The sequence below is a fragment of the Phyllostomus discolor genome, chromosome 14, assembly GCF_004126475.2.
Source record: "Phyllostomus discolor isolate MPI-MPIP mPhyDis1 chromosome 14, mPhyDis1.pri.v3, whole genome shotgun sequence".
Lineage (NCBI taxonomy): Eukaryota > Metazoa > Chordata > Mammalia > Chiroptera > Phyllostomidae > Phyllostomus > Phyllostomus discolor.
Genome location: NC_040916.2, coordinates 40,748,429 through 40,776,028, shown reverse-complemented (window position 1 = coordinate 40,776,028; position 27,600 = coordinate 40,748,429). Strand labels below are relative to the sequence as shown.

At 55.8% G+C, this 27,600-nt stretch overlaps 1 protein-coding gene across 3 annotated transcripts; it reads right to left on the bottom strand.

Moving 5' to 3' along the window:
* On the bottom strand, positions 1 to 27,600 carry ATP1A1 (ATPase Na+/K+ transporting subunit alpha 1). 3 transcript variants are annotated; one of them, XM_028503225.2, is made up of 23 exons: positions 27,301 to 27,600; positions 17,546 to 17,650; positions 16,879 to 16,938; positions 14,922 to 15,125; positions 14,051 to 14,164; positions 13,468 to 13,602; positions 13,246 to 13,363; positions 12,543 to 12,811; positions 11,843 to 12,041; positions 11,458 to 11,567; positions 9,791 to 9,925; positions 9,177 to 9,369; positions 7,785 to 7,960; positions 6,594 to 6,730; positions 5,658 to 5,808; positions 4,957 to 5,125; positions 4,656 to 4,810; positions 4,196 to 4,319; positions 2,847 to 2,992; positions 2,602 to 2,732; positions 2,338 to 2,439; positions 626 to 717; positions 1 to 300 (listed from the first exon to the last, which is right to left on the bottom strand). In XM_028503225.2, the coding sequence occupies exons 1-23, from the start codon at positions 27,310 to 27,312 to the stop codon at positions 272 to 274; spliced, it is 3,066 nt and encodes a 1,021-aa protein (XP_028359026.1). In that variant the 5' UTR covers positions 27,313 to 27,600; the 3' UTR covers positions 1 to 271. The 3 variants fall into 3 exon arrangements, with proteins under 3 accessions (XP_028359026.1, XP_028359028.1, XP_035871445.1); XM_028503227.2 differs by lacking the exon at positions 27,301 to 27,600 and adding an exon at positions 26,572 to 26,798; XM_036015552.1 differs by lacking the exons at positions 4,196 to 4,319; positions 4,656 to 4,810; positions 4,957 to 5,125; ... (13 more) ...; positions 17,546 to 17,650; positions 27,301 to 27,600 and adding an exon at positions 9,467 to 9,474 and having other exon boundaries at positions 2,847 to 3,015.

The window sequence follows — 27,600 nt, the reverse complement described above, 5'->3', positions numbered from 1 at the left end:
TTTCAGTCTTTCCATGATTTCCTTTTTACAAAAACAAAAAGGCACATAAAAACCTTCCCCGCTGTCATTCCCACAGACGGATGTTTGTCAGGCAGCCCTCCCCCCTCCCCCCCGATAGCTACATGCTTCATTCCGGGACGTCTCGCTTCCCCCACATGCTTCGGTGCTGTCCTACCAGGGTGGAGCTCCGGACTCCAGACTGAAGTACACAAAGGGGGCGGGTGAGGGGTGCAGAGTGTGGCGTGTCGCTCCACGGCGTGCAGGACGGGCTCTAGTAGTAGGTCTCCTTCTCCACCCAGCCTGAGGACGGCAAAGGGGGACAGGGTGGGCTGCAGCGAGTCCTCCTCGCGCTCGCCCCCCAGTGCAACAGGGGGCCTTGACTGTGCTCAGGGAAACGTGTTTCGGAGCACTGTGATAACTGGAAGATGGTTTAGATTTCTGACCAAGTTTCCACTGCGGCAGATCTGGTTTGTGTTTGATCGGTGTCAAAACTCTGAGACTGAGTTCTAGGGATGGGACCGTGACGGCCTTGGCCCGTCGGGAGGGGCGCCTCACAGGAAGCGTAAGGAAAGCCCGCAGACCTGCCGCCCGCCCTGCCCACACACTGACGAGGCCTCCACTTTACCTCCAGGGCTTCGCCTGATGATGAGTTTCCGGACTTCGTCGTACACGAAGATGAGCAGGGAGTAGGGGAAGGCACAGAACCACCAGGTGGGTCTGGAAGAGAGCAGGTGACGATTTGACGGGACGCATGCACACAGCCGCAGACACAAGGCTCCTGGCACTGCACACCGGGGCCCAGGACGGCGGGGGGACTCAGACTGCAGACTGCACCCGGGACTGCCCCAGCCCCCCAGGTCTGGTTTTCAAAAGCCGCAGTTTACAAGGCACAAGTTTTACAAGTTTAGATTTTTTGGGTGACCATCCCCGGATTTTGGTGACTGGACATTTTCTTCCCTCTGCAAAGTACTTAAGAAGCCCAAGTCCTCTGTGGGATGGGCTTCACAGATAAAAGAGCTGCCAGCTGGGTCAAAACCAGCCCACTCCAGAAGTGGGTCTGACAGCGACACTCCAGGACACAGAGCTGTGCTGTCCCGAGTGCCAGACCTGGGCAACGAGCAAGCGCAGCCCCGACAGACCAGAGAGACCCGCGGAAGCCCAGGGGCTGCGGCCACAGTCCCGGGCTGGAGGCAGGCACCCGAGCAGCCTCCGGTGGGGGCTGCGTGCTCTCCCCCACCAGCTTCCCACGGTGAAGGTGCACAGGCGAGCAGGGCTGCAGCCAAGCAGAACTCGGGCAGTTCCCCTCCTGTCCTGTGAGTCCTCCACAGCAGCCAACGGTGTCCTTGCCTGACTCAGGCACCAGAGTAACTAAGCCACCTTCCAAACTGGGCAGAGTCCACCAGGAACAAACCCTCAGAGCCAGATGTCCTGAGGCCTGTCCCTGTTTTAGTGACATTCCTCGTCAGCCTTCCCGAGAGCCCGCATTCCCCTAGCCTCCTCTCGGTAGACAGTGGCCCTGAGGCTGGAACTTGCCGGGGCATGGCTTATTCCCGTCGTGTAGTGGACAGCAGCAATGACAAACTAGTAACGCCACGCAAGAGGCGCAGTGGCACACACCGGGAGGGCCAGAGCACGTGGGGACGAGCGCTGCGGAAACCGGCCTTACCGGATACACAGGCGGGGGACACAGTGGGACAGGGACGGACCCTGGCTGCCCGTGCACACTCCCGACGGGAAGGACGTCAGGGGGCAAGGTGGTAGCAACAGGCCAGTGAGCGGCAGCCCAGACGGCTGAGTGGGATGGGGGACTGGCGTTTTGAGTCACAAGTTGGTGTCGTTCGGGTCCTACACTCAGTGGCTTTGCTTATTTTAATCAAACTGCAGCTGCTTAAGCTCAAGCAGTGAACGGACACCACCAAACACATTCAGCATTTCGAAAAGTGACTGGAGTTTGTGGTAAACCCGTATGTGACAATTCAAATTTGTCAGATGCAAAGCCACTGTTTAAGGCAAATCAAGATGGGAATCTGGGTCCCCCAACTCCAGGATACCCTAGTTGGCCTCCAAAGACGACTGGCCTGTGGGGCGGGGGGGGGGCGTGTCTCAGTGCTGGAAGCAGCCAGTGAGCGAGCCCTGAGGCACCAGAGCCTGTCGTCCTGTCCAACACCCGCCCCGAGCACCACAGACTCGCCGCCTCTGCGCTCGCTAGTCTGACTTACTGACCGCCCGGCCTTTCCTAATTTCCCACCCAGGGGAACTCCCACACACGGCAACCTCAGGTTCCGAAAACCAGAGCTGCTGACACACATCTCGAGGAGCAGGACGAGGGTGACCTACTTGAGGGGGTACATCCTCAGGGCGACGCCCATTCCAGGGCAGTAGGAGAGGAAAGCAGCAAGGGCCGTCTCTTCGAAGAGGCCAAATATTAAGATCTTGTTCCTAAGATCAAGGGGGAGAGAAGACTCAAAACCTAGGAAACCACATTTTGCTTCCTCATCTGCCCCCGAAACTACATTCCCAGAACTTTGCCATGTGCTGGGTGCTGGGCTTTCGGCAAAGGGTTTGGAAAGGACCCAGGACCCGGGACTGCCCGCTGCTTACTTCATCCCCTGCTGGAAGACTGAGTTCCTCCTGGTCTTGCAGATAACCAGGTCGGCCCACTGCACCACCACGATGCTGACGAAGAAGGCCGTGTGGCAGGTGAACTCCACGATCTTCCTCTGCTCGTAGGTCTGAAATGCAGAGGCAGACAGCTGAGCTGGCGCTTCGCCCCCGCGGCCGAAGGCTGGGTGGCCGGCGGCCACTGGCCGAGACGGGAGGAGCCAGCCGGTCAGAACCGCACTCACCCACTGCTGTCCATAGCTGTCCTCCACGTCGTTGATCCAGCGGTCATCCCAGTCCACTCGGAGGCCCAGCAGGTGGATCGGGAGGAAGCCATTCTCCGCCAGGATCACAAAATAGGTGAAGAAGCCCCCGAGGGCCTGGATCATACCTGAGAGGGTGGAACAACCAAGACTTTAGTGGGAGAGCCTGGTGTGCAGCACCCCACACTCCACCTGCCCGTTGCAGCGGGCCCGGGAGGGCCCCGGAGGGCGGTCTTTGTCACTGGTTTGTGAAAGCTCGGGGTGCTGCATGCTGTGACCAGTGGGATGGAGGACCCCAGGCGCACTCCCTGCCCAATGCCCCCTCCACTCTGAGTCACCTTTTAGAGCTTAAAGGGGTGAGACACCTGGACCCTGTTCTTCAAAACCCTCAGCTATTACCTGATCCTCATTCCAGGCATGCCCCCTGAGAAAAACCACTTCCCTACTTTTTAATCTCCTAAAAACTGACTGCCCCATCTCTCGAAAGCTGCAGCCTCTGCCAGCCACGGGGGCAGTAACGAAGGCGGCGTGCCCGGGGGCCCTTCTCCCCGGCACCCAGACCGGCCTCACCCCTAGGTTCCTCGGGACAAAGTTTCACCCCACGCTCTGGACCCAGACGTCCTTCTGCTCAAAATTAGGTCTTCCTGGCAGAGCCGGGATGGGCTCCCAGCCAGGACGCTGCTGTCAGCAGCTGTTCCACGAATCTGAGCCACGTCTCCCTAACCTACTAATCTGTCCCGCTTGCCCTGAGGGATCACAGTGAGGCAGCCCATGAATCCACAATGAGGGGCTCGTGGCGGCTCCGCCGGGTGCCCCCACAGGGACCAGGCAGAGGATCCAGACCAAAGGCCTTCTCACTGCCCACCGCCCAGAGCTCCCATTAGCTAGTCAGGTGCCCCTGGTGGCCAGAGATCAAGCACCAGGTGTGGGGTGCAGGGTCACCACTGGGTGGTGGCCTACCAGCCAAACCTTTAAACCCACATAATCTCTCCAAGCCTATCTCTACTCAAGGTAGTGACGGACACTGTGAACCCCCAGGAAACGGCGCGTGAGGTAACACAGTTCCCCAGTACCGGGCCCCAAGTTCCAAAAGGTTTGGAGGTGAGGGGCAGCCTGGCTCTCAGGCGGAGCTCAGTCTGGACTGCAGTTCCTGCACCAGTGACTGGGCGGCCAGCTCAGGTTTCTTCTCGCGTGGAGAACTGCAAGAGGCCCCAGTCTCGCCCTAGGTCACGGCTGACCCTGGAGTTGACGTCTCCGATGTCTGAGGTGGCGCCCCCACCATGGACACCGTCAACTGGCCAGCCCCCTGCTCGGGGCCGTGAGCCGCTCACCGATCTGCCCGTAGGCCATGCTGATCAGCCGCTCGTTCACCAGCTTGTCCGTCTTGGGGTTTCTGGGCTGTCTCTTCATGATGTCGCTCTCAGCCTGCTCATAAGCCAGGGAGATGGCAGGGACCTGGGGAGGAAGGGATTTAAAATGACCAAAAACCGGGATGTTGACACTGTGACCTTTTGTTATGCAATCCTTGCCCTCCCTTTAAAAACCTGTTCTTCTCACCGTGAGCTGTTACAGCCTCCCACCCCATCCACCGAAACACAGCAAAACCAGGGCCCTGTCTGGGCGGCGGGAGCTGAGAGTCACCCTGAGAATGGCGCTGGCCCTCTGCTGCTGGGCACCGCTCCCGAGAAGCTCTCTCCTTAACGGGGCGGTCATGTGGGCCCCGGGCGCGCGGCGCTGAGCCCTGAGGTCGCCCCTGAACACTGGGCTGTTCGGACGCCGACATTCACTCACCATGTCCGTGCCCAAGTCAATGCAGAGGATGGTGACGGTCCCCAGTGGGAGTGGAATGTTTGCAATAATAAATATCAGGAAGGGGGTAATCTCTGGAATGTTACTGGTCAGGGTGTAGGCAATGGATTTCTTCAAGTTATCGAAGATCAGACGACCTGAGGAGGCAAGATGTTCCACCGTCGCGCTTCGCGAGGGAGACTGAACACCGCACCCCCCGCCCCGCGCCGTGCGCCGTGCAGGGGTGGCCACAGGTGGGCGGCAGCGGGCGAGTGCCTGCTGAGCACCTTCTGCGCGCCCTCACCTTCCTCTACTCCAGTCACAATGGAAGCGAAGTTGTCGTCTAAGAGAATCATGTCAGCAGCTTGCTTCGACACGTCCGAGCCGGCGATCCCCATGGCAACCCCGATGTCCGCCTTCTTCAAAGCTGGGGAGTCATTTACCCCGTCGCCAGTCACAGCCACGATAGCACCCTGCCAGAGAGGGGGAGGGAGTGGGTCAGCGACCACGGGGTCCCAAGACGCGTCAGCAAGGTGCCTGCCCCCGCTGCCCCTCCTCCTCAGACACGGCTCCTTTCCCAGAGCTGCCTGGGCCGGGAGGCTGCTCCAAACCACAGGCTCCAGGCAGAAACGCCTATGGCATCACCTTCTGGCAACCAGGGCTACTCCCGATCTTGGTTTGGGTGAGCGGCATCTGGAAACCCCATGCTCTCGCGCCCCCGCCCCCACCCAGGGCCTTTCCAGGGCATTTCCCCTGGCCGTTCTGTCGCCGGGGCAGACTCGGAGTCTGAAGAGACTCGGACTCAGGGCACGGTGAGGCGTGTGCCTCTACTAAACCGTCATCAAGGCCCCTCTCCCCTGTGCCTCTCACTGGCACCCACGTGCGAGCCTGGGAAGAGCCCAGCCGTGTTTCCACCACTGGTGCTTCGCCCTTTGTTTGGACGGGAGCTGCCATCACTGAGGCCAGCAGCCCGGAGAGCCCGGCCCGGCCCGGCTGCACACCGACCTGCCTCTGGCAGCCTTCCACGATGATGAGCTTCTGCTGTGGAGAGGTCCTGGCGAACACGATCTCGGTGTGGTGCTTCAGGATGTCGTCCAGCTGTTCGGACGTCATGTCCTTCAGGTCACTTCCATGGATCACACAGGCCTTGGCATCTCTAGGATCAGCACCAGGGGAAAAAGGTCACCCACCGCTTCACCAGTGCCACGCTTATCCCCAAGTGGGGATGATGTTCCACGATGCAGAACACTTTGTAAACCACGCGGAGCCGGGGGGGCGGGGGGAGTTCCCCATCACTTGAAAGCCAGTATCTGTACAGTGTTTTGTGGGTTACAAAGCATCTCCGTGTAGACCGTTATCTCACTCGGGACTCCCAACCACCCGGGGGCAGCCCCGCCCGGCGTCTTCCTTCCCGTGTTTGGGAAACACAGGGTGACCGGGCTCCAGACAGGAGCAGAGCTGATGGAAGACCAAGCCCTCTCCTAACACCCAAACCTGAATAAAACATGAAAAACAAGTTCATCTGCACTTGTTTTACTTTACTGCCAGAATTTTCCTTTCTTGTCCTAAAAACTACCTGGGCAATTGTGCCTTCCCCACTTTACTTATTCAGCGGGGACCTGGAGATGGCGAGGTGCTTGGTAGTGTGCCCGGGGCTCACAGGACAAGGTCGGAAGCCGGGCTGCTGCGAGCACAGCCCGACTGAGCCGCAGCCGCCCTGTCCTGCAAGCTGGGACTGACGCCTACCTTACAGGTCTCAGCACCAAGTGCTTAGAACAGTAAGCTCCACCCAAGAGCTGGCTGCTGTGACGCGCTAAGGCTGCTTTCTGGAACTGGAGGGGCATTCCCTACTCAGCCGACACTGCAGAACCGGGCTGACCATCTCCCGCCCCCACCAGCTGCACATCCAAGGCCAACGGCGGCTCTGAGCTCCTGCCTCACCTGGGGTTCACCTGGTTTACTGGGATGTTGAGGCGGGCAGCGATGTCCTCCACGGTCTCGTTGCCCTCTGAGATGATGCCCACGCCTTTGGCAATGGCTTTGGCTGTGATTGGATGGTCTCCAGTGACCATGATGACCTGCAACAAGGAGCAAGGCCATTTACTGAGTGAGGCTGCCAAGCTAAGGATCTGTCAGTAAGAAAACATTACTGATAAATGTGATTCAGCTTGGAAAATCAAAAGAAAAAGAACGCAGATATAACCACGTATCCACCGAAAAAAAAAATACAAAGCCAAAACCCAGACTTTTATCTTGATATGCGCATACATAGGATGCACAATATTTTTTCTTTCACATAGTCACATAAAATTATTCAAAGGGCCCTGGCTGGTGTGGCTCAGTGGATTGAGTGCAAGCCTGTGAACCAAAGGGTCGCTGGTTCAATTCCCAGTCAGGGCACATGCCTGGGCTGTGGGCCAGGTCCCGGGTAGGAGGCATGTGAGAGACAACCACACGTTGATGTTTCTCTCCCTTCCTTCCCCTCTCTCTAAAAATGAATTTAAAAAAACTTTAGAAAAAAAGAGAAAATTATTCAACGTGATAAAAATCTGATGCTGGTGGGACTGCAGGGGGAGGGAGCCACACGTGCCTGGTCGGCATCCTCAAAGGGGCCCAACTGGGGGGAGAGCAGCACGCAGTCCTAAGAATTCCACGTCGTTCCTACCCTTTCTGACCCAATGATGACGTTTAGAAGAATATACTCAGTGGTGGGGAGTTAAGTTTTAGAGTTTTTCAGGGCGGTGTTACTCACGAGAATGGAAAAGAAGCAAGTCAAACGCCCAGCATCAGGATGCCTAGACAGTACTCCACAGCTTCACAGACCCCCCCCCCCCCCCCCGCAAACATGCTGTTTTCTGTATGCAGCATGCTTAGAACGTAAGCATTTCCAAGTTTTCTGCTCTTTATTTGTTCACGTCTTTCCCTAAAAAAGAAATTTTAAAAAACCCCTCATCTGTTTACACCAATTTTAACACCATTTGTTTTTTTCTGGAGGAAATGAAAGTCTTGGAGACAGAATGCTCCCGGTGAGAGACCAGCTGGCCAGGTGGCTCCCGAGGGGCAGCCTCTGTAAGCAGGGTGCCCCCAGGCACGAGCGGGTGATGGTGATGCCGGGCAGGCAGCTGGGCCTACCTTAATCCCCGCGCTGCGGCACTTGCCCACAGCGTCAGGCACGGCTGCCCGCGGAGGGTCGATCATGGAGATGAGCCCGACGAAGCAGAGGTTCTCCACGGGGAAGTTCACGTCGTCCGTGTCGAACTGGAACCCTTCGGGGAACTGGTCATCTGGCAGGTAGAGGTGGCAGAAGCCTGCGAGGGGGGCAGGGGGGACAGGCGGCCCATGAGAGGCCGTGGCAGGACAGCGGCCTGCCGCCCACGCTGTCTACCTCTCGCTGAACGTCTGGCTTTGGTATTTGTAACAGTCCAGAAGGCTCTGTTTCACATACACGAACGACCCCGAGTCGTGTGGAGAAAACCACCTGCACGAGGCAGACCAGCACCGAGCCCCCAAGAGGAACTCGACGTGGAGAGGGCAGCCACGCGTGGATTCCGAGCGCCAGATCTGGGGCTTCAGACCTGCCCCCCCCCCATCTTGGACTTGGCAAACGGCGTCATTATCTGTCTCAGCTTCCTTCTCTGGCCAAACTGAGGCCACGTCTCCGCTCGCCACTCATGTACAGGGAGCAAACTGCTGAGCGCCAGCTCGAGCCACGGCGACGGCTGCTCAGAGGATGGACACAGGGCAGACACGCTCTGCCCGAGGGGTCTAGTGGCAATGAAGACATTCCTTTCTGTTCAATGTTGCCTAATGGTTACAACGTGCGAAATCACGCGCTCTGTGGTGCCATGTGGGCTCATGGGAGACAGGCTGCGTCCACCTTGGGGTGGTGGGTGGAAGTGCAGAGACACAAAGACACCTCCCACAGAGGGGCAGCAGGTGTGAACCAGCGGAGGGGACCAGGCGGGCTGGCCCGACTTGTCTAAGCTAAGCTACCTGTCAACCTACGGCATCTGGCAAACGCCGCCTTCCCAACCACACTGCACGGCGGGTAAAAGCACTCGGACTCCGCAGTGGCTGCCGGTGTGTCCCAGGCCAACAGCTGACTGTCCGTCTGATTTACAAGTTGATGGCCTGGGATCCCATGTAAATGCACAGCAGTTCTGTGGCCATCAGGAAACGGTTTACTCTAGATGTCCTAGGAATTAATTTGAATTTCACTAAGTTTATAGACCAGGGACAGAACAAAAAGGCCAGATGGGTCATAAAACTCTCCTCCTACCCCCCACCCTCCCAGGGTTTTCTGGCAAAGAGAACGGACCAGCGTGAGAGACCAGAGGTCTGAGTATGAGTCAGGGGCAGACCGGCGGGAGTCCACGGCCCGCGGTCCCATACACCGGCCATCTCTCGGGCACCTGCTGTTCTCACACCAGCAGGGCAAGCAAAGAGGTGGGAGGGCTGTTGGGGAGGCTCACACACCCCAGAGCTCACGCGGCCCCTCGCTCTGCGCCCAGGGGCTCCCCGTACCGAGCACGCGCTCCCCCAGGCCGCCCAGCTCCAGGTAGGCGTTCTGGAAGGCGTCCTTCATCTCCTCGTCCAGGGGCTGCTCCTTGCCATGCAGCAGGATGGAGCTGCAGCGGTCCAGGATCCTCTCCGGGGCACCTTTCATCACCAGCAGGTGTCGGGGCTCCGACGTGTTGGGGTTCTTATGGATGGACAGCTGGAAAGGACCGTCCGGAGGTAAGTGGGCGCGGAGGTCCGCAGAGGAACACGCAGCCCCCGCACAAGTGTGCGTTTGTTACAGGAAAGGCCGAGACGCCCACGTCTGAACCGGGAAGTGCCTCAGGCCCTGCCACACGCTGTGTGACTTCTACCACGTTCGTAAATAAATGCCTGACTCGTGCCCGTACCCAGAACTTTCTGGAAGAAAATGTTCCAAAGATTTCCTTTATCCTGCTGACACTCAAATAAATGAGGATTTTCTACACGTAGTCTAGATAAAAACTCTGAACAGCTCCTTTTTGGAAAGCACTTATGCCTGTAAAATTCCCGGAGGGAGACTGGTCCTTCTGCTGGCGCTCTCCCTTCCTTTCCCTCTGCCCCTCGCCCCCCAGCCCCCCAGCACCCCCCTCTCCTCGGACCTGGTACTTGTTGGTGGAGTTGAAGGGGATCTCCACGATCTTGGCGTACCGCTCCCGCATCTCCTTCACGGAGCCGCAGCACAGCTCGATGCACTTCAGGAGCGCCGACTCGGAGGCGTCGCCCGCCACGGCCCGCTGGGGACGGAGGTGACATCCGTTAGTAGTGTCCCCCACGGGCCGTCGCTGCCAGCTGGGGGAAACGACCGGGAGTGCACTCCACTCCCCTCGGAGGTCAGGACAGGGCAGCGGCGTCACCAGGACTGACAGGACCCCCACTCCCTCCTCCCCTCCCCGACCCCACATCAGCCTCGGGTCCAAGAAAGGCACTTGAAGGTGTCACCTGCCCTTGGGAGAAGCAAAACACACCCTTCCAACCTACTTCAGCCTACTTTTTGTCTTCCCCTTGTAAAAAGTCTCAGAGCCAACACTATTCACAGACACGTATTTCTGGTTATGAATCTGAAAGCACCCGGTGAGAGAGCAAACACTTCCAGCGCTCTTCGTCACCCCACAGTTTACAAGAGAGCGCCTCAGGTTCTCAGCGCCGGGAACAAACTGTCTGGGCCGAGGGCAGAGCCGAGGACTTTGCATTCTAAACACAGTCGTGGAAAAACATCTGGGCCTGGAGGATGCGATGGGAAGGCATTACCAGCTGCAACAGACTCGTCGGCAGCCAGCGTTGCCGTTAAAACCCACGCTTCAGGTCACGCACACTGACATTGCCATTAACATGGCCCCAACCCCTAAGATACCTAGAACGCATCTCAAGATACCTTCCTGGGGCTCTGCCTGATCAGGAAAGGTTTGATGCTCATGAGGCCCTGCACTCACAGCCTGGGGAAGAACTTCTCTGAGGCAGGCATCTCGGGGTGGATCCCGAGATAACAGGAGCCCCCCAGGACCGAGGACAGCACGGCCTCCTTGAGAGAATGAAGGAGCCAGCCCCATCGGCACGACGGAAGCCACCTCAGTGCCGGCCGGGCCCCCCTCTCTCTGACAGCGGGGTCTCTGCCCAGCGCCACTGCAGGCAGCCTGGCCCCGGACAAGCCGGCCCCAGAGCCGCCCTCGGCTCCTCCTCGTCTCCAGGGACCCGGGGCAGCTCGTGGCCTTTCTGACACTGTCCTCGCTGGGTAGCACGCTGAAGCCTCACGAGGCCCAGCTTATTTTTGCACCATTAGTAAGCAAGCTAAGAACAAATAAGATAAGAGAAACGGCCGAGCTATTTTAAGAAAATAAATGGCTTAAGGGATTTACTGGAATGATTGGATCCTAACATGCAAATGCGCTTACAGAGTCACACGAGGGGGGCCCTCGCTGCTGGGCGCGGTGGCAGCACAGGAGACGGTAGTGACACTGGGTTTCATCGACTAGGTTTTCTCTGAAGATTGCCTCCCCCTGCCCCCACCCTTCTCTGGTCATTTTTTTTTACTGTAGATCCCCTTTTCCCCAGACTGTGTGGACTGCTGGCACCGCGAGTACTCCAGGGTCTCCGGGCACACGAGTTACACACCACACAGTGTGACACGGACCACCCATGCCCTACGAGGCCTGGATTTACAGACCGCAAACGTCACATGCTGCTTCAACGGAACACTGGCACGGTGGCCCTTGGGTGATACCGCTCCCAGCACCCCCCAGCCTGGGGCGAAGAGGAGCTCCTGGCGCACCTTGAGGATGGGCAGGTTGTCCTGGTTGGCCTGGAACACGGCCCTGTTGCAGAGACCCGCGATCCTGGACAGGGCGAGCCAGGTGGCTGAGGACTTGTCGAACGAGACACCTGAGGGAGTCAGGATGGGAGAATAGTGCATTAACTTCGTACCCAAGTCCCATCAAGATGGAAACGCGCATCTCACTGTCCGATTAATGAAACGAGCCAGGTTTTGGGGGGTTTTCACCACCTCCATATGGCAAACGCAATTTTTCCATTGACATGAAAAAAAAAAAAACAAAGTGAAACCTACGCCCTTGACTCCTTCCCAAATGATTACAAAGAAAGAAAGAGAGAGAACGTGAGTGAGTGAGGTTCCGACGTAGGGTGGCCTCGGGTCTCACCGCTCTGATTCTCTGTCGTGTCGGCTTCGTGGATTTGGTTGTCAAACCACATGTGGGCCACCGTCATCCGGTTCTGAGTCAGAGTTCCGGTTTTGTCCGAGCAGATGGTGGAGGTGGACCCCAGGGTCTCCACAGCTTCCAGGTTCTTCACTAAGCAGTTTTTCCTCGCCATGCGTTTGGCAGTAAGGGTCAGACACACCTAGAAAGCGTTAACACCAGATCACTCCCAGCTCGCCCGGGCTGGAGTGCTAGGCCAGCTCCAGCTCCGCCCTTACAGAGAGGCTCATCTAAAATGGACTCTCCAACCTTCCTCTGAGGTCTGAGGAAACGATAGCAGTTACACAGGGGCCTTTCCCTCCCTCCCGAATAAGCACTAGGCTAATGAAAGTGAAAATCAGGATTTAGCACATTCTATGTCCCCCACCCCACCCAAGTTCCCCTTTCTCTGCTCCACTGTCCTGGGTTCTATGGTGACACAGGAACAAGGTTCGTGCTTGGGGACGACCACCTCCCACATGCAAGCACTCTGAGGTCCCCCCACTGTCTGACCCTCCCCCGGGGCTCCGAGGACAGTCTCCACACGAACACGCACTAAAGCCCAAGCTGGCGGCCCCCAGGAGAGGGGACTGGAGGAGTCTTCCACGCACGCAAGCCGACCCGAGTCACCCCTGAGCAAGCGCCACTTCCCCCGGCCTCTTACCGTCACCGTGGCCAGCAGACCTTCGGGCACATTGGCCACAATGATACCGATGAGGAAGATGACGGCCTCCAGCCAGGTGTATTCGAGGATCAGGGAGAGGATGAAGAAGGACACCCCCAGAAACACAGCCACGCCCGTGATGATGTGGATGAAATGTTCGATTTCTGCAGCGATGGGGGTCTGGCCGCCTTCCAGCCCCGAAGCCAGTGTGGCGATTCTCCCCATCACGGTGCGGTCCCCAGTGTACACGACAATGCCTCGGGCGGTGCCTGCACAGTGGGGAGAGAGGGAATCATACCAAACTTTAACAAAGAAGCCAGAGAGGGTGCCGTCACCTGGCGCGGCTGGAAGGCAAAATGCGAACACACATTGAGGGTGAGGGCCAGCTCTCGGGTGTTTGGTTTAAACCGCAGAGCCTCTGGCAGAGGGAGTCCCTCCGCTGGCAGGAAGTGGCTCCCAGCACGGAGCCGGAGGAGGGCAGCCACAGGAGGGGCTGCAGGGGAGGAAGAGGGAGCCGGCCACACGCTTCCCCAGGTTCCCTGCCAGCAGGTGAGCGCTTTTCTGCTCTGGGCTTGACCCAAGTGGTCAGATGCGGAGTCGATAGAACGGGAAGAGAAATCGTGTCTACGACTCTTCTGGTGTTTGTTATCAATGACTAAGACAAGTGCCATGCTGTGGGGGTTCATGCCCTCAAATGGTCTACCTTCAACGCAGTTGGTCGAAAAGAAGGCAATGTTCCTCGTCTCCAGGGGGTTTTCATTGGTGAAATCCGGAGACCTGGTCTGGGGTTCCGATTCACCGGTGAGCGAGGAGTTATCCACCTGTCGGGCAGGACAGGAGTTTAAGTGTCGGTGTGAGCGCACTGGCCTCGGCACGGGCACTCGGCCCCCGCGGCCCGAGCGGCGGGGGTTCTGCGCCGACCCACCTTGCAGCCGTTCGCAGATATGATCCTGAGGTCAGCAGGGATCCGGTCCCCGCCTTTCACTTCCACCAAATCCCCGACGACGACATCCTCTGCGTTTATGCTCATCTTCTCACCATTTCGAATCACCAGGGCTTGCTTTAGAAGGGGAAAAGTTCACGCCATTAAGTCAGACAAAAATAGATACCAACGAGAAGGCAGTGTCCAAACACACACACACACACACACACACAGTCAAGCAAAAAGGATCTGTACTCCTAATTAACTGAATGCATCACCAACTATGAATAACTTTTATGTGCACCAACAAAAATATGAATCTTTTCATGCAACTTGCAAAAGCTTGCTCGACAGTGAGCCGAGAGACTGTCCTCTCCTTCCTGCCCACGTGCCCCTTCAGAGGAGGACGGTCACGTTCTGGGCTGCCAGGAAAGCTCTGCTTTGTGGGGGGGGGGGGGGGCGGGGGGGTGGAGGCATCCCCCTCACTGAGGGAGTCATGACCTCCCGGGAAAACCTGAACTTCACACTAGTGCACATTCTCGAGGCCATCAAGTCGCCCGAGGGGGCAGGACAAGCGAGCAGATACCTGTGGAACCATGTTCTTGAAGGATTCCATGATCTTCGAACTTTTGGCTTCTTGGTAGTAGGAGAAGCAACCAGTGATGATGACGACGGCGGACAGCACCACACCGAGGTACAGCTGGGAGGGAGGGGACACACAGGTTAGGGCCGCACGGCTCCGGGGACAGCACTGGGAACACTTGGTTAATTTTTGAGGGAATCCAAACAGATCTTTAACAGAGACCAAGGCCTCGGAAATACAGAACTCGCGTCTTCACATCTTTCTGAAGACCAGGTCCCGGAGGGTCCAAAATGGAATCGCACAGATACTTGGCTGGTAAGACTTTTGGAAATGTTCTAGATAAATCATTTTCTCCTGCCTTATCAACACAAAGATATTTTTGGAACTTGTAACTGTGGAAAAGTGGTGACCAAACACTTCTGGACAGGTGTACGGGCCAGTACTAAAAGCCGTGGTCTGTCGCCTGACGGCTGGCAGGCGGCCCGAGGCCAGGGCCCGAGCAGAGCTGCCTATTCAGAGCAGCGACATGCAGGTGGGGGGCAGGGGGCGTCCGGCCGGCCACCGGAGAGAGCACCCACAGGATGGGCCGTGGGAAGAGAAACCTCCATCGAAGAACGCACGGGTCCTGAAGGCAACGGCTGCTGACACCACTTTTCCCCCGTGTTAAAACCCGTTAAGAAATAAGAAACCACCAAGAGGCTCAGGGCCTGCCAGGTATCACCGGTCCCGGGGAGCCAGGAAACCCTCCCTCGCCTTCTCCGATGGCCAGGCAGATTCTAGACAGACGGCGGCTGTGACTGAAAGTGAACGGGCAGTGAAGACCAAGGGGACGTGTGTGCGCACCCAACAATCCAAAAGAAGAGGAGACACTCACATTATCATTCTGAGGTTCCTCTTCCGTGGCAGCCTGGATGCCGTAAGCCAGGAAACAGAGGATCGCTCCAATCCACAGTAACATTGAGAAACCCCCAAAGAGCTGCCGGCAGAACTTGACCCACTCGGGGGTGGTGGGCGGGGGGGTGAGGGCGTTGGGGCCGTCGCGGGCCAGGATCTCAGCAGCACGAGCACTGGTCAAGCCCTGAGGAGCAGAGGGACACAGATAAGACAAACCGCTCCAGCACCTCACAAGGTAACGCGCTCGCCCAGGAGCGGGAAGGCTGCGGCCAAGGCTTCAGGAGGGAGCGTTTCCCAAGCTAGAGTCAAACCAGGCCAGTTCTGACGACGGTCCCCAGCGGCGGTCCCCAGCGGCAGCCCCCGTTTCCTTAGGGACCCTCGACACCCAGTTGGAAATGGCTTCTCAAACTGACCCGTGGCCAAATTTGAATCCAGTCTGGTCTCTTCTAAGTTGCAGATAAGGGATTCATGCTAAACTGCATCTTTACCAAAAAGCTACCTGATTTAATTCATTGATCCGATTTTGCAAACTAAGTTAAGCTTTGAATTTTCTGTATACTGAATTTGTCAGGGAGGAAAAAAAGCCCTGTATCAACATCAAAGGGGAAAAACAAAATCTCTGCAGGAACCCAACCTATGCTGGATTAACAGCCAAGTTTTAAGTATAGAACGCCATTCTCTAGAGGATATCAAAACAACGGTCTGGCAGGGGAGGGCTCACCTACGGGCATATTTTAGCTATCCCCCCCAGGCCCCCAGTGATCTGTGAAATATTCACTGGACGGGTCCACCCCATTTTCTACGTGGGCCTCGACACCCCGATCCACTGACGGCAGATGGGAGACATGGGCCCCTAGCATGAGGGAATACGTGGACACTTTCACACGGTCAAAATACCGAGTCAGAAGAGACATCACCCTGCCCAAGGTGTCTGTCGGTATCGACACAGTTGGGGTTCACGTTATTTTTAATATCTGAGTTAACTAGGGAGAATGGGGAAAGAAAAAGCAAGCAGTAAGGGAAAACGACAAGTCTCCCCTTTTGTTCAGGACCCTCCCTCCTCTGCCCCCAGCGCACACCGTGACCTGGGGCAGAACAGAAAGCACCGAGGGACGCCTGAGCACATCCGTGTGCATCCGTGTGCCGGGCACTGAGGCTGATGCGTCCAGTCCATCGACGCTGAACTCTCACGACAGCCCTTTTCGGGCGTCAGTAATCTCATTTTGCATGTAAGGAAAGAGATCCACAGCGTCTGAGAGTGCTGAATGCTGCCTCAGGGTCGCAGGGAACACAGTTCACGGGAACCCAACGGAAACGCAGGCCACAGTGGGAAGTGCCCTGAGGCCGCCCGACAGTGCCTGTGGGCCGGGCCCCGCGTCGGGGCCGCGCCTCGGAGCTCAGCACCCAGGCCAGCACGCCTCCTCAGAACTCGGTCATTGATGGAGAGTGCACCTGCTTTCCTGAAAGGTTTCTCTGGATTGTGTTTAAAAAAAAAAAAAACAAAAAAAAAACCCTTCGAATAAATGACTGAGGTTCTGCCCTACTTCAGGGAACGAGCTGGAGGCGCGCCCGAGTCTGAGTGGCTGGAGGCGTAGCTCAGGTCACCGCATGGAGCAGAGTCAAGGGCAGATCCGAGGGGCAAGGCTGGGGGCACCCTGGCCGTGGGGCTCGTCAGCCTCAAGCCCCGGTGTGCCCGCTCACTGGCTCTCACCGACTGTAAAATGGGGGCCGTAACGAGCACTTTCGAAGTTTCAGGGGAAACAATCTTTTAAAAAAGCACATAAAAGACCAAGCTCTGTGCATGTCACCTAGTAGATACTCAGATGGTGGCTGTGACCATGCTCCTCCTAGAGTCCCAGAGGCTAAGGCCTATGACGGGGGGCGGAAATGTGACAAGGGAAATGGATTCTGTACAAAAACATTTCAAACAAACATACTCGGTTCAAGTCTGTTCCATATTTGCGATGAAGTTCGTCAAGGCTAAGTTTATGGTCATCCTAAGGAAAAGCAGAAACAAACAAACCATTAAACACTGTGCTACTAAAAAAGATTTTTAAAAAAGCATTATCACCACTATTAGGCTCCGTAAACAAGTGTGTCTTCAGTGCAGGTGCTGGAATCCTTCTCACCGCTGCCTCGCGGCCCAACAGCCACGGGGCTACCCACTGGGGAGCTCCCGAGGGCAGGCCTGCCCCGAGTCACCAGCTGCATCAGTGGTCTCGGGGAGCGAGCGAGGAAACCCTCCCCCGCGGCCTCTGACAACCGGGCAGGTTCTCGACAGATGGTGTGCGTGGCGTCTGGGAGCCTCCGAAGCCGGGAGAGGCTGGAAGTTCCCAAAGTGAATGGCCCTCATATCGGCCACAGCTCCTCTGGTTACGCCAGGGTGGGTGAGTAACTTCTGCAGCCCTCAGACAACTTTTAATACAAAAATCCTCCTCATCAACTCTTGTGATTTGGTAAGATCTGTCCAAGTGCAATGACCATTTTACCTGAAAATAAAGCAAGTCTCCGACTGGGGCTGGGGGCGGGGATTACACAGTGAAAAGGTCGGACACAATCACTCCTCAGGAGGAAATCGGAAGCGGTCTTCCTCCTCGCACTCACCATAGAAACTTCTTTCTTCAGTTCATCCATATCTCTCTCCTTCTTGAGCTTTTTCTTGTCACCATGCTCTGACACGGCTGCAGGCTCATATTTGTCACGTCCGACCTACGGGAGAGTGGGGCGAGGACACGGTTAGTTATGGAGAGCACCTGGGAACCTAAGACTGGGAGCAGGGGATTCCAGCCGTTTTTAGGACAGTCACGATTAGCCATTTTCTGAATAGTCACTGGGATAACCCTCCTGGAAATGTGTGTGTGTGTGCCGCACACGGAGCAAAGCAATCCAGTACGAATGCTGACGCCGTAAGGTCGAGACACACCGCCGTCGGCACCCCAGGGCAAGGAGACCAGCAGGAGTCTCGGCAAGGGCCTCAGAAGGGCCCTGCGCTCTCTTCCATGGGGTGAACGTGGAGGGGGGGCTGTGCCCTCAAAATCTGTAAGGGTGAAGCCATCTTTACACTATTGACCTAGGACTTCTTCCTGTGCACCCTGCATCAGACCCACTTGACTTTAAAAACCTGGGCTCTACCTCGTCCCACCTGTGTACCCAGTCGCTAAGTCCTCAGTTTCAACTCTTTTCTTCTGCAGTGAGCAGATGACAATGAGCTTACCTCCTTTAGTGCTGTGGGGAGGACTCAACGACACTGCATGTCTAAATACCAGTTACTTTTACTTAAATTCTTGGCTTTGCAAAGAAGTCATTAGGTATCAAATGTAAACATTTTTAGGGCTCACAGAAGAACTCGTTAAAAAGTCAGCCGAAGAGTCCTTAAAATTCTTTAAATGAAAGAGCAGAAAAAGGGGTCCCCACCCCAACTCCCAGCCTGGAAAAAACAACCCCAAACGAAAGTCACTGGAAATGTTTTGACACAAGCGGGATGCAGGAAAAGCACATGCATTATCACAGAATTCACAGGATCCACCTACGCCTCCTGGAAACTGGAACAATTTTTAAAGAAAACGTTGATTCCATAGTTTAAAGTTAGAATCAACTTTTGATTGTTCCACTCCCCCACCCCATTTAAAGTGCTTCAGCTCACCTACACTAAGCCGGACCTCGGTGCTGCAAAGCTTGGTCCGTGGAGCAAAGGCCCACACTCCGGCCACCCCCCTCCCCACCCCCACCATAACCGCCACCTAAGAAGGGCAAAGAAAGGAGGTGTCACAATGTTCTTAAATGGATGATCTCTGCTGCTATTATTATTTCGTGGCTCCCTCTTACTCATTTTGAACTCTCAGAAGTAACGGACCAACTACTGTGCTGACAATACACTTGACTACAAAACCCGAGCAGGTTTCGGACATGGCTGGTACTGTCACAAGCAACTACAATGTTCACATGACCTCTGAAGACTCTACAATGAAATCCCACCCCAAACGAGCCAGCGCTGCCCACCTGCAGAGGCACCTATCACACTGCTGGTTCAGCCCCTGCGGCCACGGCCGCAGTGAGTGCCCCTCAACTCTGAGCGCCTCCCGACGGAGAGGGCAGTTCTGTAGTTTCCGCCTTATCTGTCAGGAACGGAGCAGGTCTAAAGATAGCCAGCATTCTTGACATTCCCTCCGCGACGGAGCAACTGCCCGAGTCAGTGCTCTGTGCACACGGCCCCGGTGCCAGCCCAGGGCAGGCAGGCAGGCAGGCAGGCAGACACCAAGGACAAGGCTTCCACCGGAGAGGAGCCTCCGTCCAAGACGCTATCTTCTTCATCTATTTAACAGGAAAGCACACGCTGACAAATCATTTTAGAGCCACTGACCAGGGAGTTCTAAGACTGTGTGGTCAAGTTTGTATTGATTTTTGAAATACGGCTCACAAATTCTCTTTAAGCAAGTGGAGTGTCGTGAGGACATACTTCATTCAAATGCATGAAAATCAGAGTTAAATCCCCTCTGCCTCACCCTCTGTGGGCCTGACCACTCACAGGCCTGCCACACTCCCACTCCAAACGGGGCCCGGGGGAGTGCCCTGGACACACCCCTAAGTTTCACCCCCTTTACGAAGTAAATACAGGGTCTTGCCCGCAGCTTCAGTTCTCAATGGTCAGGGCAGCTGAGAATGAGGTGCCCGAACACTCCACCCCTTCATCAACTCGTGCCACACGCGGCAGCATCGTCAGAAACGGGGGCATCCGTGAAAGGGGTGTGGCAAGTGCTACCCTGAGGTTTCTTTTCTCCCCTTCAAGACGTTAATGTTTTCACTAAAAAATGTTCGTCCAGGAGACCAGGTAGCTTACACAATTCAGTTGTCCTTCCCTACAAGTAAAATAATAGTCCGAAAGTCACTTATCTTTATGGGGAACAAACAGGACTCAAGTCCCCATCAACCTCAATCCTTACAGCTTCAGAGCAGAGTCATCGCTGCGTGTGTGTTTGGGGGTGGGACAGGAGCACGGGGTTAGGAATGAGTGAGATAACAGTTCAGTAATTCTTGCTCTCAAAAGCATGTTGTAAGAACGAAGGTCATGGTGGGGGGAGGGGGCCTGACAAATATGGTTTCCCCAATGACCACAATGGCGTCCCCACTCCTTTAAGTACAGAATTCCTACTTTTCCATGTGGCAAACTCAGTTCACCTCTCCCACTCCCACCCTGCTCCAGGGCAGGGCACCCCGTGGGGCACTCCGGTGTCTCCTAGGGAGGCACGATGGAAGCTCAATGTTGCACCCGTCTCAAAAGGGTCACTTGTGAAAATGAAGAACTTGGCTGTTTTTTTTTTTTCCATTCTAATTTAGGAAGTAGGAGGTCACAACAAGGGCAGGGGCTTGCCCAGTGTGACCCAGCTCAAAATGGGTCATTACTCAGTCCTGTGATTCCCAGGGATTCCATCTTGTCCAGGGCTCACACTCCCACTTTGCTGCCACTGGATCCGGGCTGTGGGAAAGGGCGCCCAGGAGAGGGGAGCGGGAATTCTTGTCAGGAGGGGCCAAGGTCAAGCCATGTAAGAAGGTCCACTCGTTGAAAAACATCAATGGAACCCCTAGTTTGAGTGAGGCACCCCCACCCCTCCCTCCTCTTCAGCAGTTAAGGACCCAGAGGGGGAGGAGTGGGGCAGATAGACAGGCACAGAAGGCCAGCTCCAAGTTGTAAACCGACACAAAAAACGCACCGAGGGTCCGGAGGGAAGGCTCGCCCCCACAGGTCAGTCACAGCTGCCCAAGCCGAGGCTGCTCCCCAAGCCCCCATACCTGGCGCGGCCACCTGCCGCCAACAGGGCTTGGGCTCTCTCAGCCGCGTGCATGATGGACAGAAGTTCTGGCCCCCGTCCCCATCCATCGGCACAAGGCCCTGGGTCAGCAGGGAGCTCGCAGTTCTTCAGACTGCCAAGTTCCAGCCGAGAGAATATTGGGGCTTCTTGGAAGCTGGGCTGCCCACCCCGTTTCAGAGTGCTGGAAGTTCATCCCCGAGCTATTCCGACTCGGCCTATGTCTGCTACGGGGCCTCAGCCAGCTAGTCCTGGTCTCCTCACCCCCAAAATGGGAGTGACCCTCAGTGTGACGATGAGAGAATCCGGCGATGGCATTCTGATACCATCGGCGTCACGATGGTCTCGTGAATTAAGGGGCTGCTGTCAAAACCGAGAACAAAACACCTAGAAACTTCCAAAACCCACGAACCAAAATTCTGGACGAGCAAGAAGGGCCACAGGCAGGTAAAAGTAGCTGCCCCCAGTGCAGCCCACCTCCAGGCTGGCCAACGGGGTCCCGGAAGTGGCACCTCTGGACCCGACTGGGCCAGTTCCGCCTCAGCAGGGAAGTTGGGGGGATGGTCTATGATCTGGCTGCCACCTCGAGGCCACAGGTGACATCTGGGCTACATCTTCCCTTTCTGGAAAAGGTGGTGAGGTCCCAATCTTCCTGGAACCACGTGTCATAAATCATCAGCAAACACAATTATTTATGCAAAGGTACTCTGCAAAGTGCTACAAAAAGGTTAAAACCTGGTTTTAATTCACAAATTATTGCCATTCCTCACTTACTATGAAAATTCCTTTTAAACCTTACCAAAAAAAAAAAATCTCATTATTTTCCTATTTCATCTCATCAATTAAAACTTACAAAACATGTAAGAAAATGACCAGACCCAGTTCATTAAACCTCCAGTTGTTCCTAAACGGCTAAGCAGTTAATTTAGGTATGCGGAATTTTCTAGCCAAGTACCTGAGGACGAGGTGGCCCAGTTGGGGGAGGACACGCACTGCCATCTGCCACAGTGAAGGACAGCTGTTTCCTGCACAGGTGACCCGAGGGACCACCGTGCCTTCAGCGTCCCCTCACTGCCAGAGTGGCTCATGTAGGCCAAGGCAGTGGGCCCTCTGTGAGGCTGGCCCAGCACCTCCAAACCCAGGCCGCACGCAGCCCATCAGCCAGCAGCGGGCCCGTTCCGCACTAGCCCGTGGGTTACCTCGGCCCCGAGTCAGAGAGGGTTGGCCTTCCCCTCCCCATCTGCCTGCGTGTCCATTTTTAACCAGCCTGCCAGCCCACCCTTCCTGCAACAGTTAGTAGTATATCGCCCATGATTTCAAAGAATTCTAAAATTTCTAAAGAATCAATATACTTTGGACTTACTCTCTTTTCAAACATGTGCTTTGTTTTTCCAATGAAACAAACAAACTCGCTTTTCAATGGGGCGCTCTGCCTCCACATCAGGCACCCGGATCATTAGGAGTTAAAACCTGCCCGTTCCCTCCACCCACCTGCCACTGTCCTCGGCCCCTTTCCACGGTGCCAGTTGGAGAGGCAGAGGCAACTGGCAGGAGTGTCGCCAGTGGCCTGAACCAGTTACTGGGAACCCTGACCACTCCCCACAGGTAGAGGAGAGAGTCGCTCAGCAGCCAGGCCCAGGAGCTTGAAGCCGGCCCCAGGCCCTGGGGAAATGTCACGTGAGCTGGAACAGCAGAACAAACATGGATGGCACCGGGGAAGGCGCATCGAGGAGGACAGAACACCACCACGAGCTAATCCCTGAAGTGCTCCAGGCACTGGGCACAGCCCCTGCGGTGACCACAGACCCATGGATCCAAAAGCTCACACTCCGATTCCCAGGCCCCCAAACTCGAGTCCCAAAGGCAAAATACAGCCACTGAGGACCGAGTTTTCCGATCACCAGATCACCCACAGAAGATATTCAATAGCTATTGCTAAATGGGGTTTGAATAAAGCAGACACAGAGATCATTAATGTTCAGATGTAATTTGTTGTAAAGCGAACTAAGGAACTGAGGAATGAGGTCTAGTGGCCAAATTCCCTTGGCTCGGGACCCAGATGAAACCAGAGAGAAGCGCTGCGGGGTGGGGGGGGGGGGGGGGCGCTCCACACGCACTGGCGGAATCTGCTCTTCCGAGCGGCAGTCGAATGAATGTGCAGAACTTCTTGTGGATTCCTGACAGCAGATTTCAGCACAACTAATGAGGTGAGTCATATGCAGAGAACAGTCTCTCTGATTCCAGCCAAGGAACACACTTCCTCTCACACACGCAATTCATGGCGACGTGAGAAAGTTCAAACCTGACTCGGTTACTCTCCTTTTCCAAAAATGTAGAAAGGAAGGAGAGCTTAAAAAAACAGTGAGTGGATTCTAACATTCTCCTGACTTCACATCACTGCCGACTGGACATGCATTTTCAGCATCGCCCAGAACTGGACAGCTCTGGCAGGGACGAGGGCACATTCTGCCCAGTGTTTTGCTGTCCAAACACAGCCACTCTGATGACTGTGAGCCCATCTGATCTGACACTCGTGTTTCTTCTCGGGGCCCGCTGCCTGGCACAGAGCCCCGGGCTGCTGCATGGAGGCACCGCGGCAGTGCTCGCGCTCCTTCCCATCGCGGGGGGCTGGAAAGCCCGTTGTAATCCGCAGGACTTTCACGAAGAGTTTAAAAATGTCAAGGCCTGGACCTGAAGTGAGAGTAGATGCTATAAAACAGGCGGAGGTCAATGTCAAATGACACTTCCACTTGGCTTTCCTCTGGAGAGTAAGAGCATTTCTCATTATTTTCAACCCTTAAGACGTTTTTCACGGGGAAGAGCTTAAGACTAACACGAAAACCCACAGTTGGTGAAGATCTGACCTCTTGGTGCCCACGATCAGCCCCAAGGGCAACCGCAGCTCACACCTGCCCCACGCTCACGCTCGCTCTGCACAGAGTGGCCAGGGCCGTCCGTCCCCAGTTCTCAGGTGAGGGTTCTGCCTAAGGGCTTCTTTTCTGAAACCCGTTTGTGTTTTTAAATGAATAAAACGGATCTTACTCTTCCACACAAATATCCTTCATAAATGTCACTAAAGCCTACTTCTTTTTCCTTCAGTTTGGATGTATTTAAACCCTAGCCTGATTTGCACAGAAACTCACTCCTCTGTTAATTTGTTGCTAAAATAATCAGAAAGTGACTTAGAACAGTTCTGGGACAAAACGTGGCTGTGTACCAAGTCTATGGTGCTTCACAATGTTGCATTCCCTTTTTATTTCTCCATGCCCAACTGCGGAATAAGACTTCCAGAGGTCTGTGTATTTAAGTGTTAGCCTTCACCTGGATAAACATCTTCCTGGATTTTTACTTAAACCTCCATTGTATTTTATTTTTTGGTTGTCAGGTTCAGCCTACTCTCAGTTGGATTCTCCGATTTATGATGCCCACCTCCTCCCTTGTCTACCCTCCCTCCCAAAGGTGAGTCACTGCTGTGCTACAAACTTAGTGGCAGAGAACACTACAGATGAGCAAACACAAAGTTACCAAAAGAGGATACACCCTCAGAGCCGGGTACAGAGAGAACACAGAGCCGGAGCTGGGAGCTGTCACTGGTGCACTGAACGCTCCCCAGGCGGAGGGTGTGATGCAAGCTGACCTGTTCTCGGCCCCCAGTGCTAGTTCCCAGTCCCTCCAGCCCCAGGGCTGCCCTCGCTGGTGGCCAGGCCTGGGCACCTTTCCATGTTGAGGACTCTGCCTTACAATGTTTTCCGTCTAAAGTACTAGCTTCATAGCAGCCAGAGAAGATTTAGTCACACCTTCCAGTTGAACTCCAAAAGGGCAGCTGATAAAATGTTACCATACAACCAGGATTTCTGCTGACATGCCTATCCTTTGTGTAACCTTCCCCTGGACCTTCCCCCCCCCCGCCTTAAATCACTACCCACAGGCTCTGATTTCTTTTCTAGGTAAGTAACTAAGTTAATATTCAAACAATGGAGAGAACTGCAGTGAAGGACTTGGTGACATCCTCGCCAACCCCCCATTGCCCCCACCCCCAACCTTTCGTGAACTTGAGAAGAGAGTGGTTCCGTGTACCTCTGACTGGTTGTGGGTGGTGAGGCCCAGCTGCAGGTTTAGGCCAAGGCACTGGCAGAAACACCCAACATGAAAAAAAGGACAAAATCCTATTTCATCCAGGCATGATTCAGCTGTTCTTTCATTTTCCTACCAAAAGCTTAGGAACTTGATTTTGGAGGAGAAATAAAATCACCTGAAATACCATCAAAACCTAGGCCCCCGATGGTAGTGGGAAGAGGAGGGGAAGAAATGAACAATGACCTTAAAAATTAGCTGCCAGCACAGGCTTCCTGGTTAACCAATTATCAGCAGGGCTTTAGTCACCACTCCACCCACACTTTAATCCTCGTGTGGAAAAATCCCAGCGTTTCGGCACAAAATATCCTTCTGAACATTTGGACTGTCACAATAAGTCACTGGGGACGAAAGGGGTAATTTTATCCGAGGAGAACCATCACACACACACCTGCTTCATGTTCGGATTATCAGAGTATCCAAAATGCTAAATACAGCCCAGAAAATCAGCAGCACATCATCTTGTATTAATCAGCTGGAATTCAAATTTGTGTCTGCTAGCCCCTAGACATCTGATTAGGATCCACACAGCGTCCTGGCTGAGCCCTGCGATGGAGACGTATCCCTGTCTTTCCCACTGCTGTACATGTGTGTGGTTATGAAAGAGACACACAGATACATGGATGCAACTTAGTTACTCAGATACCTCCCTGGTCCCTGCAATACCATGAACACCCCGGTTTCGCGTGAAGACCAACTTTAAGAGCTCTGCATTCAGGCAGTGTTAAGGAGTGAGTGTACATTCAGGCTGGGGAGGCTGCAGGCTGTTCAGGAATTAGGGACATCTGGTGTGTCACTAATGAACCATTTGACCTTGAACTAGTCACTTCACCTTCCTAGGCCTCAGGTCCTGTCTAAGATCTCCATACCCTCTCAAATCAGTAATGGCTGGCTCAGAAAATAATTTTTTTATTTGAGGGGGTTAGAGATAGAGGAATGAGCTTTAAAGAGCCTGTTTAAATGAATGACCTAGGGTTTCCTGGTATGGTACAAACACAGGCCACTAACCCAGTTTCCACCGTGGGGAGTGACAGGCTGGCACTCAGCTCTTGGCCTTCAGCTACTTGACCTGGGCCAGCCCTCCATGCCTCGTCCTTTTAAAAGATACAAAAGTTGGGCATTCCCACATCTCCTTACCAGGTCTTCATCTACCTCTCTCAAAACCCATTTAGAGTCAAGATGCACCCTTCCTTTTCCCCATCTCTCACTGCACATTGAGGAGCCCTAAGAATCTCTGAAGGCCTACTAAGTGCAGGCCTTGGAGATAAGAGAGAGGTTTCTCTCCTACCAGTATTTTCATGACCTAGTCATTTTATCCCATGAATTGATACCTTGGGGGTTACTTTGTATAAACTTTTCTCAACTAGACTTTGGCCCCGTTGGGGTCGGGGACCCGGTCCTCTGTTCGGGCTACAGGGTAAGGCAGCTCCGGGTCACAGAAAGGTAGGAACGAAAGGAGCCCCCTCCTGCCTTCGGGAACGCTCTAGCTCGGCTCCGCGCTGCTACCACCACCTACTGCCCGCCACCTCCGGTCCTTTTTCGGGTTCATCGTACCCAGAGGCCCTGGTGGGTCAGCCCGTCCTCTTTCCAGGTTCAATACTCCAAAAACTACACACCCCTGCCCGAGATAGCTGCTCCGAGGCGCATCCTGTGTTTACAGAAAGTCTCCCAGTCAAGCTCTCAAAAGTATACCTTAAAGGCCATCTTAGGGCGGTGAAGACACACCCTTGCTGGCACCAGCCCGCACGACCGGCTCCGCAGTAAAGGGAAGCCAGTTTTCTCCTTCGGGGGAGGACGGCCGCCTCCGCGGGGAGCTGGCTAAGCCCAGCGCCTCCGGGAGAAGGAGCCTCGGACCCCAAGGCCGCCCCCGCGTCGGAAGCCCCCGCCGGCGCCGGGGGCCGCGGCGGGAACCGCAGCAGCCCGCGAGGGGCCGGGCAGAACGCCCCAGGGGAAGGGGAGGAGCGCGCCCGGCCTCCGGGCACGGAGGGCGGAGGGAAAGAGGAAGGCGAAAGACGGGAGGTGAGGGCCGGCGGAGGGTGGAGGGAAGCGGGCTCGGGGATGCCGCCGGCCGCCGACTCCATCCCCGAGCGCCCTCTTCCCGGCCCCGCGGCTCCGAGAGCGGCCTCCGGGAGCCCCCGGCCGCTGCGCGCTCGGACCGCGGGGCCCGCAGCCCCTCTGCCGGGGCCGCGCTCCCTCCCCCTCCCGCCGTGCTCCGTGGCTGCGCTGCCTGCATTTCCCAAGTGCGTCGTCTTTTAAGCCTCGCCGCGCAGCCAGCCCGTGCCGAGCCGCGCCGCTTCCTCCTCCGCCGCCGCCGCCCCCCGCTGGCTGCCTGCGGTCTTCCTCCAGACTTCCTACCCTCCCTGCTCCTCCCCGGCCTCCGAGGCGCCCCGCGCCCCGGGCCCCATGTCTCCCGGCACTCACCCCCTTCCCCATGGTGGCAGTGGTCGGTGCCCGGCGCCGGGTCCTGCCGCTTGAAGATCAGAGAAAAGGAGAGAGCAGCTCCCGGCCGAGCGAGCGCGACCGGGGGAGAGGCGAGGACGGAGCTAGGGCTGCCGCGGGGCGGGAGGGAGGGAGGACGGCCGGCGGTCGGGCCGATACCGCCGCCGCCGGGGCTGCTACCGCTGCTGCTGCCACGTGTCTACCTCCTCCCGCCACTGCTCCGCGCCCCAGACCCGCCGCTGCTCGGGCCCGCGCCTCCTCCTCACTTCCTAAAATATGCAA